Source organism: Biomphalaria glabrata, chromosome 15 (assembly GCF_947242115.1).
Source record: "Biomphalaria glabrata chromosome 15, xgBioGlab47.1, whole genome shotgun sequence".
Classification (NCBI taxonomy): domain Eukaryota; kingdom Metazoa; phylum Mollusca; class Gastropoda; family Planorbidae; genus Biomphalaria; species Biomphalaria glabrata.
Window position 1 is genome coordinate 20,011,288 of NC_074725.1, and position 18,110 is coordinate 20,029,397.

Sequence of the window (18,110 nt, forward strand, 5' to 3'; positions counted from 1 at the left end):
GTAGGCTCATTGCTTATATAAAAACAGCCAGTTAGAAGGTAGGCTGATTGCTTATATGAAAACAGCCAGTTAGAAGGTAGACTCATTGCTTATATGAAAACAGCCAGTTAGAAGGTAGACTCATTGCTTATATAAAAACAGCCAGTCAGAAAGTAGGCTGATTGCTTATATGAAAACAGCCAGTTAGAAGGTAGTCTCTTTATATATACGAAAACATCCAGTTAGAAGGTAGGCTCATTGCTTATATAAAAACAGCCAGTTAGAAGGAGGGCTCATTGCTTATATAAAAACAGCCAGTTAGAAGGAGGGCTTATTGCTTATATGAAAACAGCCAGTTAGAAGGTAGGCTTATTGCTTATATGAAAACAGCCAGTTAGAAGGTAGGCTTATTGCTTATATGAAAACAGCCAGTTAGAAGGTAGGCTTATTGCTTATATGAAAACAGCCAGTTAGAAGGTAGACTCATTGCTTATATGAAAACAGCCAGTTAGAAGGTAGGCTCATTGCTTATATGAAAACAGCCATTTAGAAGGTAGGCTCATTGCTTATATGAAAACAGTCAGTTAGAAAGTAGGCTCATTGCTTATATGAAAACAGCCAGTTAGAAAGTAGGCTCATTGCTTATATAAAAACAGCCAGTTAGAAGGTAGGCTGATTGCTTATATGAAAACTGCCAGTTAGAAGGTTGGCTCATTGCTTATATGAAAACTGCCAGTTAGAAAGTAGGCTGATTGCTTATATAAAAACAGCTAGTTAGAAGGTAGGCTGATTGCTTATATGAAAACTGCCAGTTAGAAGGTAGGCTCATTGCTTATATGAAAACAGCCAGTTAGAAGGTGGGCTCATTGCTTATATAAAAACAGCCAGTTAGAAGGTAGGCTCATTGCTTTCATAAAAACAGCTAGTTAGAAAGTAGGCTCATTGCTTATATGAAAACAGCCAGTTAGAAAGTAGGCTCATTGCTTATATGAAAACAGCCAGTTAGAAAGTAGGCTCATTGCTTATATAAAAACAGCCAGTTAGAAAGTAGGCTCATTGCTTATATGAAAACAGCCAGTTAGAAAGTAGGCTCATTGCTTATATGAAAACAGCTAGTTAGAAGGTAGGCTCATTTCTTATATAACAACAGCCAGTTAGAAGGTAGGCTCATTGCTTATATAAAAACAGCTAGTTAGAAAGTAGGCTGATTGCTTATATGAAAACAGCCAGTTAGAAGGTGATCTCATTGCTTATATAAAAACAGCCAGTTAGAAGGTAGGCTCATTGCTTATATGAAAACAGCCAGTTAGAAAGTAGGCTCATTGCTTATATGAAAACAGCCAGTTAGAAAGTAGGCTCATTGCTTATATGAAAACAGCCAGTTAGAAAGTAGGCTCATTGCTTATATAAAAACAGCCAGTTAGAAATTAGGCTCATTGCTTATATGAAAACAGACAGTTAGAAGGTAGGCTGATTGCTTATATGAAAACAGACAGTTTGAAAGTAGGCTCATTGCTTATATGAAAACAGCCAGTTAGAAGGTGGGCTCATTGCTTATATAAAAACAGCCAGTTAGAAGGTAGGCTGATTGCTTATATAAAAACAGCCAGTTAGAAGGTAGCCTCATTGCTTATATGAAAACAGCCAGTTAGAAGGTGGGCTCATTGCTTATATAAAAACAGCCAGTTAGAAGGTAGGCTTATTGCTTATATAAAAACAGCTAGTTAGAAGGTAGGCTCATTGCTTATATGAAAACAGCCAGTTAGAAAGTAGGCTGATTGCTTATATGAAAACTGCCAGTTAGAAAGTAGGCTGATTGCTTATATGAAAACAGCCAGATAGAAGGTAGGCTGATTGCTTATATGAAAACTGCCAGTTAGAAAGTAGGCTGATTGCTTATATGAAAACAGCCAGTTAGAAGGTAGGCTGATTGCTTATATGAAAACTGCCAGTTAGAAAGTAGGCTGATTGCTTATATGAAAACTGCCAGTTAGAAAGTAGGCTGATTGCTTATATGAAAACAGCCAGTTAGAAGGTAGGCTGATTGCTTATATGAAAACTGCCAGTTAGAAAGTAGGCTGATTGCTTATATGAAAACTGCCAGTTAGAAAGTAGGCTGATTGCTTATATGAAAACAGCCAGTTAGAAGGTAGGCTGATTGCTTATATGAAAACTGCCAGTTAGAAGGTAGGCTGATTGCTTATATGAAAACTGCCAGTTAGAAAGTAGGCTGATTGCTTATATGAAAACAGCCAGTTAGAAAGTAGGCTGATTGCTTATATGAAAACTGCCAGTTAGAAAGTAGGCTGATTGCTTATATGAAAACAGCCAGTTAGAAAGTAGGCTGATTGCTTATATGAAAACTGCCAGTTAGAAAGTAGGCTGATTGCTTATATGAAAACAGCCAGTTAGAAAGTAGGCTCATTGCTTATATGAAAACTGCCAGTTAGAAAGTAGGCTCATTGCTTATATGAAAACAGCCAGTTAGAAAGTAGGCTGATTGCTTATATGAAAACTGCCAGTTAGAAGGTAGGCTGATTGCTTATATGAAAACTGCCAGTTAGAAAGTAGGCTGATTGCTTATATGAAAACTGCCAGTTAGAAAAAGTAGGCTGATTGCTTATATGAAAACAGCCAGTTAGAAAGTAGGCTGATTGCTTATATGAAAACTGCCAGTTAGAAAGTAGGCTGATTGCTTATATGAAAACTGCCAGTTAGAAAGTAGGCTGATTGCTTATATGAAAACTGCCAGTTAGAAAGTAGGCTGATTGCTTATATGAAAACTGCCAGTTAGAAAGTAGGCTGATTGCTTATATGAAACTGTCAGTTAGAAAGTAGGCTGATTGCTTATATGAAAACTGCCAGTTAGAAAGTAGGCTGATTGCTTATATGAAAACTGCCAGTTAGAAAGTAGGCTGATTGCTTATATGAAAACTGCCAGTTAGAAAGTAGGCTGATTGCTTACATGCGAACTGCAACATAGAAATTAGCTTCATGGGTGATATGCCAACTGCAAGTTCACGAGTAATAAGCGAACTGGAAGTCGAAAAGTAAAAGTAGACTATTGTTATAGAACAGGACAGTGAGACCCCTTTAGTATATTGGGGATTCACTTTATAGCACGCTGCGATCTGCTTAGTACCTAAATTATTACATACAAGTTACTGAACTGTTGTTTTTTTCTCCATATTGCTTGGTATTTTAACAGCGCTAAGTTAACCTACATTTGCATTGTCGATGTGACTGTGCATTGTCAAGAGGAGCTCTCGTGTACTGAGTTCGTCGAGATTCACATCCGACAGGTTCCCGACGTTAGCTTCTCTTCTAACAGTATTCAGTATATCTGAAAGTAGGAATAAAACAATCAACATTAAAAAGAAGTGTGTTTTTTTATACAGACAATTATTTCTTTTAAAAAACTGATGTCTCTGGTGTCAGAAGTGAGGATTCGCCACGATGTATGCCACATATGTTACAATTGACAGCTCACGATAGTAGCTGGCCAGTTGTACGTGAACAGTCCCTAATATTAGGTGACAATGCGTGAGTGTGGGGGAAAAAAAGCTAATTCTTCTACATAACCTCGATTTGAATAAATTAGATGTAGTGTTAAGACAGAATCTTGGAGAGTTTACTTTCTAGGATGTAAACGATACAGGAAAATTTTTGTACGGTACTACAAAAGGTACTGGGGGCGCGGTGGTCGAATGGTTAAGCGCTTGGCTTCCGAACCTGAGGTCCTGGGTTCGAATCCCGGTGAAGACTGGGCTTTTGAATTTCTGGATTTTTAGGGCGCACCAACCTGGGGTACCTGACTTTAGTTGGCCAAAGTAAAGGCGGTTGGTCGTTGTGCTGGCCACATAACACCCTGCTCGTTAACCGTTGGCTAAAGAAACAGATGACCTTAACATCATCTGCCCCATAGATCTTAAGGTCTGAAAGGGGAAACTTTACTGTTTGTTTGTTTTTTACATAAGGTACTACAAAAGAAACGTGTAGAGCTAAGCTATCGGGTCATTGTACATTGTCTTTTGTCGTTAGTTGTTGGTCGTTGGTTCCAAGTTCCAAGTAGATTGCTCAGTACGCTTACTCTTGGGTGGACTACTATTGATCTTCGCTATGCTTTATTTATTCTATGATACTATTTTATGTCAGTCATCATGGTACAAGTGATTCATACTTTATTTTTCAGTTCTCATCGGATGACTTGTTTTATTTCATGTTGATCGAGAGGCTAAGTACGCTTGAACTTGTCTTGTCTTGGATACCTATGAAGGGGGCTCGACACCCAACTAGAACTGGGTTGTGCTTACTGAGCACCTTCCCCCCCCCCTGTTCCACAGGTCTACAAATGAGATTGGACCAAAGCGCTCTGAGCTTGCTATAAGCATGAAAGTAGCGCTATATAAAAGCTATAATTATTCAACTGAGTTTGAAAGCATCAGACAAAAAACAAAAATCTATTTTAAATACGCATTTTTCTTGCACTAAGTAAACCAGAACTTTAAGGGGGAAGTATTGATTGTATCGACTCTGTTCATGTCACGCGCAGGGCGACTCGTGCGATTTGATTTGAGCTGATACATAAAATGTTACTTACTGAGATCGATGACGTCTTCTCGAAATTCAAAGGTGAAGCTCGCGGCAGACGAGCCCAGCTGAAACAGGACGAAAACTGCGGCTGCAGCAACGCCCAACAAGATTAGAATTTTGATGAGGAGTGAAGACATTCTCGATAGGTCTGCGTTGTTGAGTCTTACCCTGAACTAATAGAGAAGGAAAGCATTAGTTAGTTGGGATACATGGTATACACTAATACTATGGCAATTGTAAGTATAGGATAGTTCTAGAAAAGGTCCAGCAAGAATAGAGGCCTAGGAAAGTTCGCAGTCTCCACCAGAATGATCTAGACGTTTGGTGGATGTATATTGGGGGGGGGGGGGTACAAAGCTTATATCAACTCACTGTCTGTCTGGTAAAAAATTATTTCTCTCACACCCAATCTCAGATTAAGCTGAAATTCTGCACAATTATTTATTTTGATGAAAAACACAAGAATCAACAAAGTTAATTAACTATCGGTAATTAAATATTTTGTTTGGCATCTTGAACAAGGGAAAGAAACCGCATTTAACAGAGGTGGTGATATAAGTTGAATTAGTCCCCTTGAGGACTTGAGCCCTGAGTGAACATTTTTTTATGCATTTAAAAAACGATCATGTAAACATTCACCAAGATACCCCCTTCTTCCCTCCCCCTTTCCCAACTGGTCCAGACACATCATAGCGCATTGAGAAAGCAAACAGCTAAACAAAAACAATGGACCTCATTCCCCAATCGTATACAAACAACATTTAGCCAAGTGATAATATTGATAAAACAATGAAAAAAAACTGTCACGTGTCAGCCTGTGTGTATTACGTAATTTGTATAGAAGAGATAGAAAACCACGTGACCAAATGTTGTTTGTTTACGATTGGTGAATGAGATCCATTGGTTCAAATATTTGTAATCTAACAGATGTAGGTCTTACAGTTTATATTAAGGATATATTCAATTACACAACTGATCCAAACTAATTGATACAATTACACTTAATATAAGCTTTGTAAAGTTTACCTTTCAGACTTTGCGATATATAGGACGTATTTATATTTATATGTATAAACAGGGCCGGTCTTGGGCCACTGCAACCTATGCGGCCGCTGTGGGCCCCGCACTTTCATAAACCATTTTAACATTATTAAAGGGTTTCTGGAATTCTCATGAATGTAAAATATGCGAAAAGTCATGAAAATCTCCTGAAATTATTAAAATCTTCTGAAAACTGATGCAAATCTCCTAAAACACAGACATAGTTGTCATTTCTGGGTGTCATGTAAGCTAATTTGACAGTGGTTTTGTACTTAGTAAAGTATGAATAAAATGCAAAGACGAATTTATTTTCTAATACAAAATCTTAGTTTTCACTTATTATCCTTATCACAACCCAGAATAGGCCCCGCGCTATCCGTTTCGCATAGGGCCCCGCAATCTCTAGGACCGGCCCTGTGTATAAAGGTCATATGTTTCTCTGGCCCACTTTTAACGAAGGTTTCATGTGGCCAGCACAACGACCAACCGCCTTCACTGTTCCCCAACTAAAGTCAGGTATCCATTAGAGCTGGGTGGACTCAGAGGTGCCCCAAAGGTTCCGAAAGTAAAATCCTGGCTTACACCAGGATTCGAACCCGGGGCCGGAAGCCAAAGGCCCTACCACTCAGCCACCGCGCTTGGAGAGGCTGTTTCCTGTAATAATAATACAAGCATAATGTCTCGCAACTTTCACAATCTCACTAGCTCAATGGTTAGCAACTTACAGCCACTACATTTATGATTTAACTATTCTACTAACTATTTATCTATTAACGAGGATCTCGTCTGGCCAGCACAACGACCAAAACGCCTTTACTTTAACCAACTTAATTAAGCCAGGCACCCAAGACAGATGGTCATTGCATCATCTGCTCTATAAATGGCAAGGGGAACTTTGGATAGATCGCAAGTCTACATGTTTCTAATACATTATTTATACAAATATAAGAACTCTCATACGCTCTAAAAGAAACTTTGCTATTAAGAATTAATGACTACATGTTTACAGGTCGTTAGTGTCAGACGGTCTACACGCACCTGTGTCTTCAATTCTGATATTCATTGTTTCACACCTGACACCCACACGACATCGATACTTCTCCCTAAGCAGTGGCGTAGCAAGAAATTTGCCGTCATTTGGGGTCCCGGGGAGGGCTTGGCCTCTTTGGGGGCCCCGGCATTTTGCGTAATATTGTAAATTTAATGTAAAAAAATTGGGGCTCCCCCTCAAGTAGGGGCCGGGGGGATTTTCAAATCTGCCTCTTCCACCCTCCCCCCGACCTTAGCTACGCCTCTGTCCCTAAGTCAGTTCACGACGAGAGTTGGATGTCATACGTTGGAAAAAAAAAGAGCCACAGCCAGAGGCGTAGTAAGTGGAAGGCAAGGAAGGGGGGGACGATGCTACGGACGCCACCCTCAGATGCGGAAAAATATGCAGGTTGCAACTGGGCTGTGTAATGTGAAACACTGCACTCATCCTTTATCTTCCAAACCGAAGACTTTGCCATTAATAAGAGGGAGAGAGAGACAGAAGAGAGAGAGAGAGAGAGAAGAGAGAGAGAGAGAGAGAGCGAGAGATAGAGAGGGAGACAGAAAGAAACGGAGATAAAGAAAGAGAGAGAGACATTGAGAGAGAGAGTAAGAGAGACAGTGAGAGAGTCAGAGAGAGACACTGAGAGTAGGAAAGAAACGAACACACATTTAGTCTTGCACACTTTTCTCAAGTGTGACAAGCAAGTGGTCACTGAAAGTGAAGTGGCGAATGGACCTCAGTCACAAATCGTAAACAAACAAAATTTGGCCACGTGATTCTCTATCTCTTCTATACAAATTACGATCTAATTTCTAATACATAATGGCTTTCACATGACAGTTTTTTTTTGTTGTTTTATCAATATTTTCACGTGACTAAATGTTGTTTATTTACGATTGGTGAATAAGGTCTATTGAGTTTTTATCAGGCAATGAGGGTCACGTGACCCTTGAGTGGAGGATGTGAGTCGTTTTCCATAGTTTTGTAAACAAAGTATTTTCTTTATCATGACTTGTCTTCTTCATCTAGCCAGATTTCTACTACTGAACTCTAAGCTCTTGCACGGTCTTTACCAACGAAAAAAAAAAGTTTTTTTCTGCTATTAGCGGGTACGCTGGAAGGTTTCCTTTGGCTTTTAGTAAAATCCCCGCATTTTAAGGGCGTTCTTAGTCATGAGTGTGGTCATCTTGTTATTTTAGCTGTGACTGGAATATCCATAGCACAAGGTAGGGTTAGCCAAAGGTCCATTTTACGCCATCTACAGAGCTCTCCAAGAGGAAGTTAGGTCATAATAACATTATATTCACATTTCATCTGTGCTGGATCTACCTCTAGGCAACCTAAGCTAATAGTTCCAGTACTCTAGAGCTAGACCCAATCTATTCTATGTCTATAGTCGTATGGTTAAAAAGAAAAAAAATGCAAGATGTATGCCTAGATCAATTTCTAATTCATCAGAAATTAGTATTAATGTTTCTAGTTTTGTCCAAAGCCCCAGGAGGACCGCAGGACGTGGGCAGGGCTCAAATTAGGGCCCATAGAGAGTCTATTAACAACAGCTCAAAGACAAAGCGAATAGCGGCCATTTCCACACGCTCAAGCAGCCAATCAACGTCTAGATCTAGATCTAAATGTAGGTCGAAATAATTCAAATTAAAGAATTTAGTTCTAGGTGTACTTGTAATGATTAGTATTACCCTAGATCTAGATATAGACATCTTATCTATCTAGACTGGTCCGAATTCTTCTAGATCTCAACTTTAGATCTAGTTCTAAATCTCTAAAGGTCTTTAATTTAGAGTCGAAAGAAAACAGGAAATAAACGGATTTTAGGATGTGCGCATGTTCAAAACATATCAAGTCCTAGTTCGCACATGGTTCGCATTTCTTCTAAAAATGGGAAAATACAAAAAATCTTATTTATTTTTTTCTTACAACAAAAATAAAAAAATAATAAAAATTCGGATCACTTAATTTATCCTTTATCTTCGGAATCAAAGACTTTGGCATTGGTATTATTAAAACATGAACTAACCAAAGACCTACAGTATACGTCAAGTATAGATAAAGTAAAGTAATAATAATCACCATAGAATGTTCTTCAAAGCTGTATACTTATCAAGCGGCCCGAACAAGACACTGACCCCGAAACACCCATATAGAAAAAATACTATAGGAAGACCTGTAGAATCTGAAAACCTCTGCGCAGATCATGGCAGAAATTGGATCACTAGTCTGAGCCATCAAACATATAAATGAGAACGAGGAAGAAGAAATATCCCAGTGTTCACCGAGGTTTGGGCCAGAAAGCCACCGGTTTGGAAGCCAATCCCATTTCAAACATCAATGCTCTTTTGCGTAGAGAACCTAGAAAATAAAACGTAAGTATCTTAATCATTGACAGGACAAAGGAGAAACAATCTGCGAGAAAAAACAAGGCAGCCCTAAGCTTTGACAGATAAGAAATACTTAACGAATATTTTATGTACTATTGTATCAATCATCTTGGATCAGTCATTTTATTAAATTTGAAATAGACCTAGACCAACAATAATAAATCTGTGTGACTAGAAATATTTTTACCGTTTGTTTTTGTTTAGCGTAATTTCATGCTTTTAGCTTTCTAAAAGCGCTATGAGATTATCATGTGTCTGGACCAGATGGGAAAGGGGGGGGGGGGAGGGGAGTGGTATCTGATTAAATGTTACATTGATCGCTTTATGAAATATATTTCATATATAAAAACAGGCAATAAAAAAGGTTATCTTTTTAAAATCAAAACTTACCTAAGGGAAAGAACCGCCAAATACTGTCATATATCTAAAATTGCAGAGTTTAGCTCCCTTTCTGCTATATAAAACAAAAATGAATTAATAAGTTCTAATTGATTAACTAACAGGTCCATTTTTTTAAATTGATTCTTGTATTACCATCGACTATAAATAATTATGCAAAATTTCAACTTGATTCGGGAATTAAAAGTGGTAGAAAAAAAAACGTGTCAAAACATAATAATGGGATTAAATCCATATATACATACACATCTCTCTTTAAGAAGCATTTATTCCCCTTATTTCGATATCAAACAAAACAATTAATCACCAATATCTAATTAACTAATTGGTTAATTTTTTTTTATAGATTAATGTCTTGTCCGGTTCAATGAATAATTGTGCAAAGTTTCAACTTGATCCGATAATGGGAAGAGGGATACAAATTCAAACTTTTTACCAGACAGACAGACAGACAGACAGCTTTGTAAAAAGTTGTACGACTTGAATACAAACTCAGGGCTGAAGCCTTCTCAAGGGAACTAATCCAGCTTATACCACTACATCTGTCAAGTACAATGTCCTTCTCTTGCCAAACAAAATAATTAATTACAAATAGTTAAATAACTAATTGATTATGAAATAATTGTGCAAACTTTCCACTTGATCCAAGATTAGGGGAGGGGGGGGGGGGAGAACTAACGTGTATACACCTTTTACCAGACAGTGGGTTCACTGGGTTGATATTAGTTTTGTAAACAACGCAGTCCTAGGCTGAGATAAAAACAAAGCAGATATAACATAAGACAGAAATAATAATATTTCAAAGCAGAATCAAGCTCAAAGAAAAATAAATCAAAGAAAATGAAACAGACCCAAGCTTAAATATAGATCAAAGGAGAAGTCTTAAGTCTTGGAAACAAAGGAGACCTAAGTTTAGGCACACAAGCAGATAACCCAGAGAACGACCCATTGTTGCTGGATTTGTGTTTTTTCAATCGTCAACTTCTGTGCTGTAAGGAGGTCACAGTTAAATTAAGTTCATAATTACACACGCGGGAGGAAGAAACTTAAGTACAATGTGGAACGCTGTGGAGAAGGAAGCTAGATAGCCCATCGCTAAAGAAAGGTCATGCATGTGTTAGTGTGGAAGTGTTGGTGTATATTTGCTTTTAATTTTGGTTGGTTATCCTTTAGTTGTTGATATGCTAATCCTTGTATCATTTTTCTGTCTCTGAGGGTTTCAATAGTTATGTAGCCTGTCTTTGCTATTAAATAATATTTTCATTACTATTATTATATTTTTGTAAAGCAGTAAGGTATAAGTTAATCATGTTTCAAATGTTCTCTTTAATTCTTTATGATTTAATGTTTGTGAAATGTGAGAACTTACAAATAAAAAAATAAAAAAATATATATGTTATTAAAGAAATAAAAAGCCCACTAAAGAAGCTGGAGGGCCCAAAAAAGAGGCATATAAAGCCCCCACAAAAGAGGCAAACAAAAGAGGCCTAAGACCCAATGATTCCTATGATGACAAAGCTAAAATTGAATAGCGCAAATTCTCAGGTTTCCTATAAAAAAAAAAGAAAGGTCGTGTTCACGTCAATAGATCCAGTAGTCTGGACACTAAGCTCTTCTCCCCCCCCCCCACCCGCCCCCATGACTACCCTTCATTTCGTTTGCTCACTCAAGCATGGAGCTGCGTGTATCAAGAGGTTGTTTGCGATCCAAACAGGCATTGAGAGGAGGCCCGTAAGTTCGGATCCCTCTTAGTCACCTTCCCCTACCGGCACCTTCGGAGGTCACGCCCCTACCCATGACACGCAGGACTAGCATCATGAATGACACAAAATCTTAAGAGTTTCCAGAGGAGACTCCACAAGGTGGGACATAACGAATTCCTCAGACAACCAAAAGAACGACGCTACGCCTGAGCAGCTTTACTGAAACATAAAAATAAGACCCTCTACAGGGCCGGCCTTGGTGGGGAAGTATGTAGGGTGGCCCCACATGAAATCATCATCATCATCAAACTCCATTTGAGTGAGGGCTTGAGAGGTTTAAATCCTCTCTTGCAAAAGCCCTGGACAGAAACCCTGCTGTCTTGCGTAGTGCATACACGTCACCATACAGGTCGAGAATTTTTGGTTTCCCAGACCTGTCGAGTCGGAGATCAGCAAGTCTGGGGCAGTAAAACAGAATATGAGGCACGGTTTCCTCTTCTTCCCCGCAACGGGGGCACTGAGAATCGAAATTTGGCCATAGCCGTGAGAAATATGAGCCAAAGACAGTGGCCTGTCCTGCAATGTGCTATAATAGCTTGTGCAGGCCTGGATACCCTCCACCATGGGAAAGTGCGGTCAGGGCGCCTCCTGCGCTCCCAGACTCCACAGGCTTTTTGGGACTTGTCCCAGCACTCAAACCACTTTCCATTTCTGTTTTTTTTTTAATTATAGCCAGAGCATGATGAAAACTTACAGCCTGTTCAGTGGGTGGAATTTGAAATATGAAAAACACAAACTTAAGACCGAAAGATCTTCCTATATCAATATCTAAATCAACAATTAAGTTAAATTCATACAGCGTGAATCTGCTTCATGGACGACTCATGATCACCAGACTAAAAATAACGTCTCAAAATATCACCGAAAGGAAGAATTAATGGTCTTCTAACATTTGTATCTTAACAAGTAGATATAAACATTGATGAATAAAATTGAATCATCATAGATTTAGAGATAGGAGTGAGTCCAGTGCGAGGCCCAAGGCCGAACCTGCCCCCCTAGAAACAGCTGCGATTCACACATGGGATTGCGTTTTATTATTTAGGCTGTTACGTCAAACATAAATTCGACTCGTATTTATATTTATTATTAATAGTGTCAAAGACCGCGTCCCAAACGAAGAGATTTAAAAAAAAGGGCTCATTGGGCCCCACGATGACCTGCTAACTATCGTACAAAAAGAAAACGCAAACTAAAACTTTATGGCTATATGAAAAGGTCCCCAGGGCTCACAGAGACCTTCCTTCAGGGTACAGTACCAGGGAAAAGAAGAGGCAGACAGAGAAAGCGATGAGAAGACAACATAAAAAAAAATGGACGTTGAAAGAGATTCTATCTGAGGCATAGGACCGAGAGGAGGAAGGGAGAAAGACGGTTGACAGATCATGTGTGGTGCCCCATCAGTTCAACAGACTTAAGGGGTAGGTGATGGTGAAGGAGAATTGGTTTAAAAGTTTGAGTGTGGGTGTCTGGGTGAAAGTGTGTGTATGTGTATGTGTGTGTGTGTGTGCGTGATCTCGTTGTTTCGTAAAAATGGCTCCTATCTTACTGGATTAACAACTCTTCGTAGATGGGAAAGGGTTGGGGGGGGGTTATCTGGCCTCATCTTGACCCCCTGGTGCAAAGGAAAGGTCAAAGAAAGAGATAACTAAATAAGACACACTGCACTACAATTTTTAACAATATTTAGTCGGCATCATTAAAGTTTAGAGTCTTTGACATTGTTAAGTTTATTGTGAAACAGACATATCTAACACTTTATATTTTGGATTACCAGACATCCGGCAAAAGGAGGACGTGCCTTCTTTTTGTGTCAAGTGCTCCGTCCGGCAGCCATTTACCTAAAATGTAAAAATAAATATCCGTCTTTTACTCTATTGTATACTGTAATACCGCTGCCTCCATGTTAATCAAGATCTAGGTTTACATTCAGCAATGAGAAAACAGCTACCATTAAAGTCATGGCGGAAAAACAATGCTTTATTATCTTGAACGAGTGCCCCTTTGCGCACCAGATCGACATAATCCAATAATCAAACTCATTCTTTTATATCTTCTCAGAAACTCAATGTTGTTTGACCAGTAGGTTACTGCAACTTGAAATCATTTGCAGGACACAAAGAGAACTCGTTATGACAGCTTCCTTACTAAGACAGTGGTGTCCATATGTATTTAAGAATGACTTATTGACTTAATCCTGTGATTTCCCAGTGGAGCATAGGGCCGCAACCACACCTCTGAGACAGTGGTGTCCGTATGTATTTAAGAATGACTTATTAACCTTATCCTGTGATATCCAAGGGGAGCTTAGAGCCGCAACCACATCTCTCCACCGAACTCGGTTCTGAGCAGCTTTCTTCATCTGCTCCCATGTCATTCCAGTACCCTCAGCTACACTGATGACTGACCTCTTCCGGGTTTGCTTGGGTCTGCCCACTTTCCTCTTTCCTTGCCGATTCCAATCAAGTGCCTGACTTGCAATATTAGTAGCTGACTTACGTTGTGAGTGCTCTGTCCATCTCCACTTTCGACTTTTGTCTAGCTCTCTACCACAGCTTGACAGTAGTTGTCCTTTCCGTCCCCCTAAGTCCCAATATCCGCGTGTGTAAACAAAAGTCTGGAGTTTTTTCATTTTTTGTTAAGTGACTCTCCATGTTTCTGAACCGTATGTTTAATTGTTATCTGAACTACTTAGGCCTTAAGGTCTGTGAATTTTGTAAAAATATCAACGCAGTCTGTCTGTCTGATAAAAAAGTTTGTACACGCTATTTCTTCTATACCCATTCTAGGATCAATTAGAAACTTTACTCAAATATTCATTTGGCATAGACAAGAAATGAAAAAAAAAAATTGACCAATTATTCAATTAACTACTTTTAATTAATTATTTTGTTTGATATCGTCAAGGAAAGAAATCTTTGAGTAGTCACAGATGTTGCTAAATATGTTGGGTATGGTCTCCTTATATAAGTGTTCACATTATTTCAGTGACATAGCTATGATGTAGGGATGGGGAGGGGGGAGAAAAATCCCCCCACCCCGGGTTCCCACCTGACGAGTGTTCGAATTTTTATTTTTTTTTTACATTAAATATTACGCCATTATCTCATGTCATGGTGTCGATTGTCAAACCCATTTTCAGATCAGGTTGATATTTTAAAATTATTTACAGTACCTAACGAATCAATAATCAATTAAAAAAAAAACTATTAGTCAATTACTTATTGGTAATAAATTATTTTGTTTGACATCGTACAGGGGAAATAACATCCCCATTATTGAGAGGTTTAGTTGTACGTGTGAAATTCTTCCCTTAGATACGCTTTTCTTTTTCTTTCTTTTAAATTGTGTTTGTTCTTTTTAAAAAGGGAACTAGTTGATACACGCACGGCCACGGCAAAGTGACCTCAAAGAAAGGCATCACTCTCACAAAGTACCATTTACATGTAATATTATTTTAGGGCAAAGGGGGCACTGGAAAGGAGTAGAGTCCCTTTGATGGTCCAGCATGCTGCACCTTTGGGTGGACAGTCTGACTGGTCCCTGTGACGAATGAGCCGGGGATTATATTATAACTTGATAATTCAATGAAGAAACATCTGTATTCTCTCAAAACTTAACATACTTCTTCAACCTTCACATGTAAGTCACTTCTCAATTCAATACAAACTTGACATAATTCTTCATACAATAAAACGTAAAGATACACAAAACTTCACTTATGACTAATGAAACTTCAACTAATGGACCCGCAAATATTTAAACTCATACTAACACAAGACTTATTACTCTACAAAACCGTTTCTATGCAAGGATCTATTACTTTACAAGAACCATGACTATGCGAGGACCCTGACTTACTCACTTTTCCCTAATTCATACATTTCTCCATCGTACTGTCCAGAATCCTAGAAACTTCTCCCCTAATTATTTTATTAACTTTGACCTTCTAGAAGCTATGCTATTTTTTTCCTTTAACCTCTTTCTCTGATTGGATGACTAAAATTAACTTTTTTACGCTGGACAGCACTGGCTTGACCTCGGGCTTCTAGAAACTGGTCGAAAATAGGTCACAGTCTCGACTCGTGACAGTCCCCTTCCAACCCCTAAATCTCTCACCTGTGGCTCCAAGCGCCATGCCCTGGAAAACCGCTTCAGCTGGTGGGACTAAACCATGTGAGGGGGTTGGTGATAACATCTCACCACTGGGCGAAAGGCCTTCTTGACTAAGGTCACCAGCCAGTGTGAAAGAGTCCCAGAATGGACTAAAACGGGTCACATGTACAGGACCGAAGCAAACCACCTAATTGGAGGTACTCGGCAGTGAGCATGGAGAGGGATGGGCGCCGCCATGCAGGTATCTAGCCCTCGTTACACCAAATGAGGTCATGAAATTCTGTGTGGTGCCCCAAAAGGTCCAACAGACTAAGACCTAGGAGAGGTGGTGAGCTGTGGTGGTGAATTTAGTTTAACAGCCAACACTTTATTTTGTTTTTATCTGCATATTATCCCTTATAAGTGTCCGTCCTCCTTTATGTCCTCTTTTGGGCGTTCATGTGTCTGGTAAACCTATTTATATTAGACTATCAAAAAAACAACAACAACCCACCAACTTTACAGTGCAATAGTACTCATTCTGTGAAAGCATATAGCATCTAAAGATTTAAGAACGCAGATCTAGACTCTGGTGAATGGTTGATATTGTGACAACTTACTATGAGACCTTGAGGACATGCTAAAATACGTAACAGAAAATGTTCTATTTGTTTTAGAAATCAATATAAAAATATAAAAAAAACTGAAATTATCCCAATTAAAAATGACTAGAACACAATGCTATAACACACGAGATTAAACCAAGAATACCAATCATCCAAAAACCCAAATAAAATCCTTTTCTGTTCAGATCCTTATTAATGAACTAGCTGAATATGACCAGCGATGAGCGGGTTTACCCGATTTCTATTTTTTTTTTAAATCGCTCTTTAATAGAGATCAATTTAGGTCTTTTCTTTATGTGGGGAACATTGAACATACACCTGTGTCTCCACCATGATCTAAGGAGTATCTTTGCCAAGTTTGATCAAGATTGGTCAAACGGTTTTGATTTCTATGCTGGGCATACATACATACATAAATACATTATACGAAAATACATACATAAATTCATACATATATACATACATACGCCTTACATTCTGCTTTATATATTAAATAACAGCGATAACCTGATGAACAATGAATATAATAAAGAAACGTCTGCCCCACTTACCCTGGACAACATGCATCTTAGTTGTATATTACACATAAACACAGCTGTAGTGTCCTTGAACAAAACATTAGTAGGTCTATCCGTACCGCGGCTGTGCGTAAGTTGATCCCACTTGACAAAAACCTAGCTCAGTACTCACACAGACTTGAGCGAGTAATTAGTTAGAAAAATGGAGTTCTCAATGAATCAATGCGCGAAGTGGAAAGGATGTGTATTACTGGTCCGATCGGCTGCGGTTGTCATGGTGAACTAGCACAGACATTTACGCTGAGAAAAGTAGACCAGTCTCAATAATTTTTATAGCTCAAAAGGGAAATCGGTGGTATTTTCTGACGCATTGAATCGATTTCTGCGCTGGGCAGTTCACAAGAATGAGTGTCAATGAGGGATCATCCATATGTGAGGTCTCTCTTCTATTTGCTGCTAGAGGACTATGTATATATATATAAAGAGAGAGAGAGAGAGAGAGATAAATAAATATATATATATATATATATATATATATATATACAGGGGTGGACTGAGTATCAAAACCGGCCCGAGCATTTCTAAACCATCCGGCCCATAAATTGTAAATTATATGATGGACATCCAGTTCTAGGTCTACCTGTCCTCAAAATCATTCTGTTAAATTTGATAATGTATCGAAAGCTGTACACATGCTTACAGTGAACACTATGTCCTTATAAGGAATAAAGGCTTTAGGTTGCTTTTTAATCGTAAAGTGTATAGGCCCTAAAAGGTTTAAGCTCTACCGATGTAGGCTATTACATTATTTCGGAAATTGTGTTTTAAATTAAATTAGTAGGCCTTACTAGAGTCTGTAAAATATTTTAAACAAAATTCTTCGCTCAGAGGCCCCTTCCCCTGAAAAAGGAATACTATGAAAAATTTAACAATTTTATAGTGGCATCCATGCGGCCCTTATCTTATAAAATACAGACGTGATTTAAAAAAAGAAGATACTTACTGTGGTCATACCGGCCCATTGGGATACCGGCCCACCGGGCATTTGCCCGAATGCCCATATAGCCAGTCCGCCCCTGTATATATATATATATATATATATATATATATATATATATATATATATATATATATATATATATATAGAGAGAGAGAGAGAGAGAGAGAGAGAGAGAGAGATAGATAGATAGATAGATAGATAGATAGATAGATAGATAGATAGATAGATAGATAGATAGATAGATAGATAGATACAATGGAAATGCCTTCGATAAAGAAGATTAAGGATGAGTGCAGTGTTTCACATGGCTTGGCAAATCCAGTTGCGACCTGCATATTTTCCACACCAGAAAAAAGACAAAGCCGTTGTCAGCCGGAGTCTGTATAAGTTTTCTTTACGTCTTATGCCCCCTCTATAAGGGTGAGAAGAAGCTAGTGGTCTGCTGGTGGCGATGCAGTGTGAATCATGCAAGACAAACGGCATTATCGAAAGCTGTCTCGGGTACGCCAGAGTTAGATTTTAAAATAAAATTGTATACTTTCGCTTACGTTTGTCACATTTATTTCACCTCCAGTTGAATTCGTCTACTTTGTAATAAAAGTTTTATATTTAGTTTTGTACCAAAAGAAGTTATTTCAAGTTTTATCATTTAAGATATAATAACGCC

At 38.5% G+C, this 18,110-nt stretch overlaps 1 protein-coding gene across 11 annotated transcripts in view; it reads right to left on the reverse strand.

Moving 5' to 3' along the window:
- LOC106067100 (probable methyltransferase-like protein 24) overlaps positions 1–16,761 on the reverse strand; it is a 29,335-nt gene extending 12,574 nt beyond the window's left edge. The window contains exons 1-6 of one of the 11 annotated variants that reach the window (XM_056012665.1): positions 16,477–16,760; positions 12,979–13,045; positions 9,433–9,493; positions 8,829–9,013; positions 4,580–4,745; positions 3,204–3,322 (exon numbers count right to left, since the gene is read on the reverse strand). In XM_056012665.1, coding sequence (XP_055868640.1) covers positions 3,204–3,322; positions 4,580–4,709 — 249 coding nt within the window. In that variant the 5' untranslated portion in view covers positions 4,710–4,745; positions 8,829–9,013; positions 9,433–9,493; positions 12,979–13,045; positions 16,477–16,760. Of the gene's footprint in view, positions 1–3,203; positions 3,323–4,579; positions 4,746–8,343; positions 8,503–8,828; positions 9,014–9,432; positions 9,497–12,978; positions 13,046–16,476 lie in introns of those variants that run through there. The other 10 variants (XM_056012663.1, XM_056012666.1, XM_056012664.1 and 7 more) reach the window with 10 other exon arrangements.
- Positions 16,762–18,110: the final 1,349 nt, after the last annotated feature.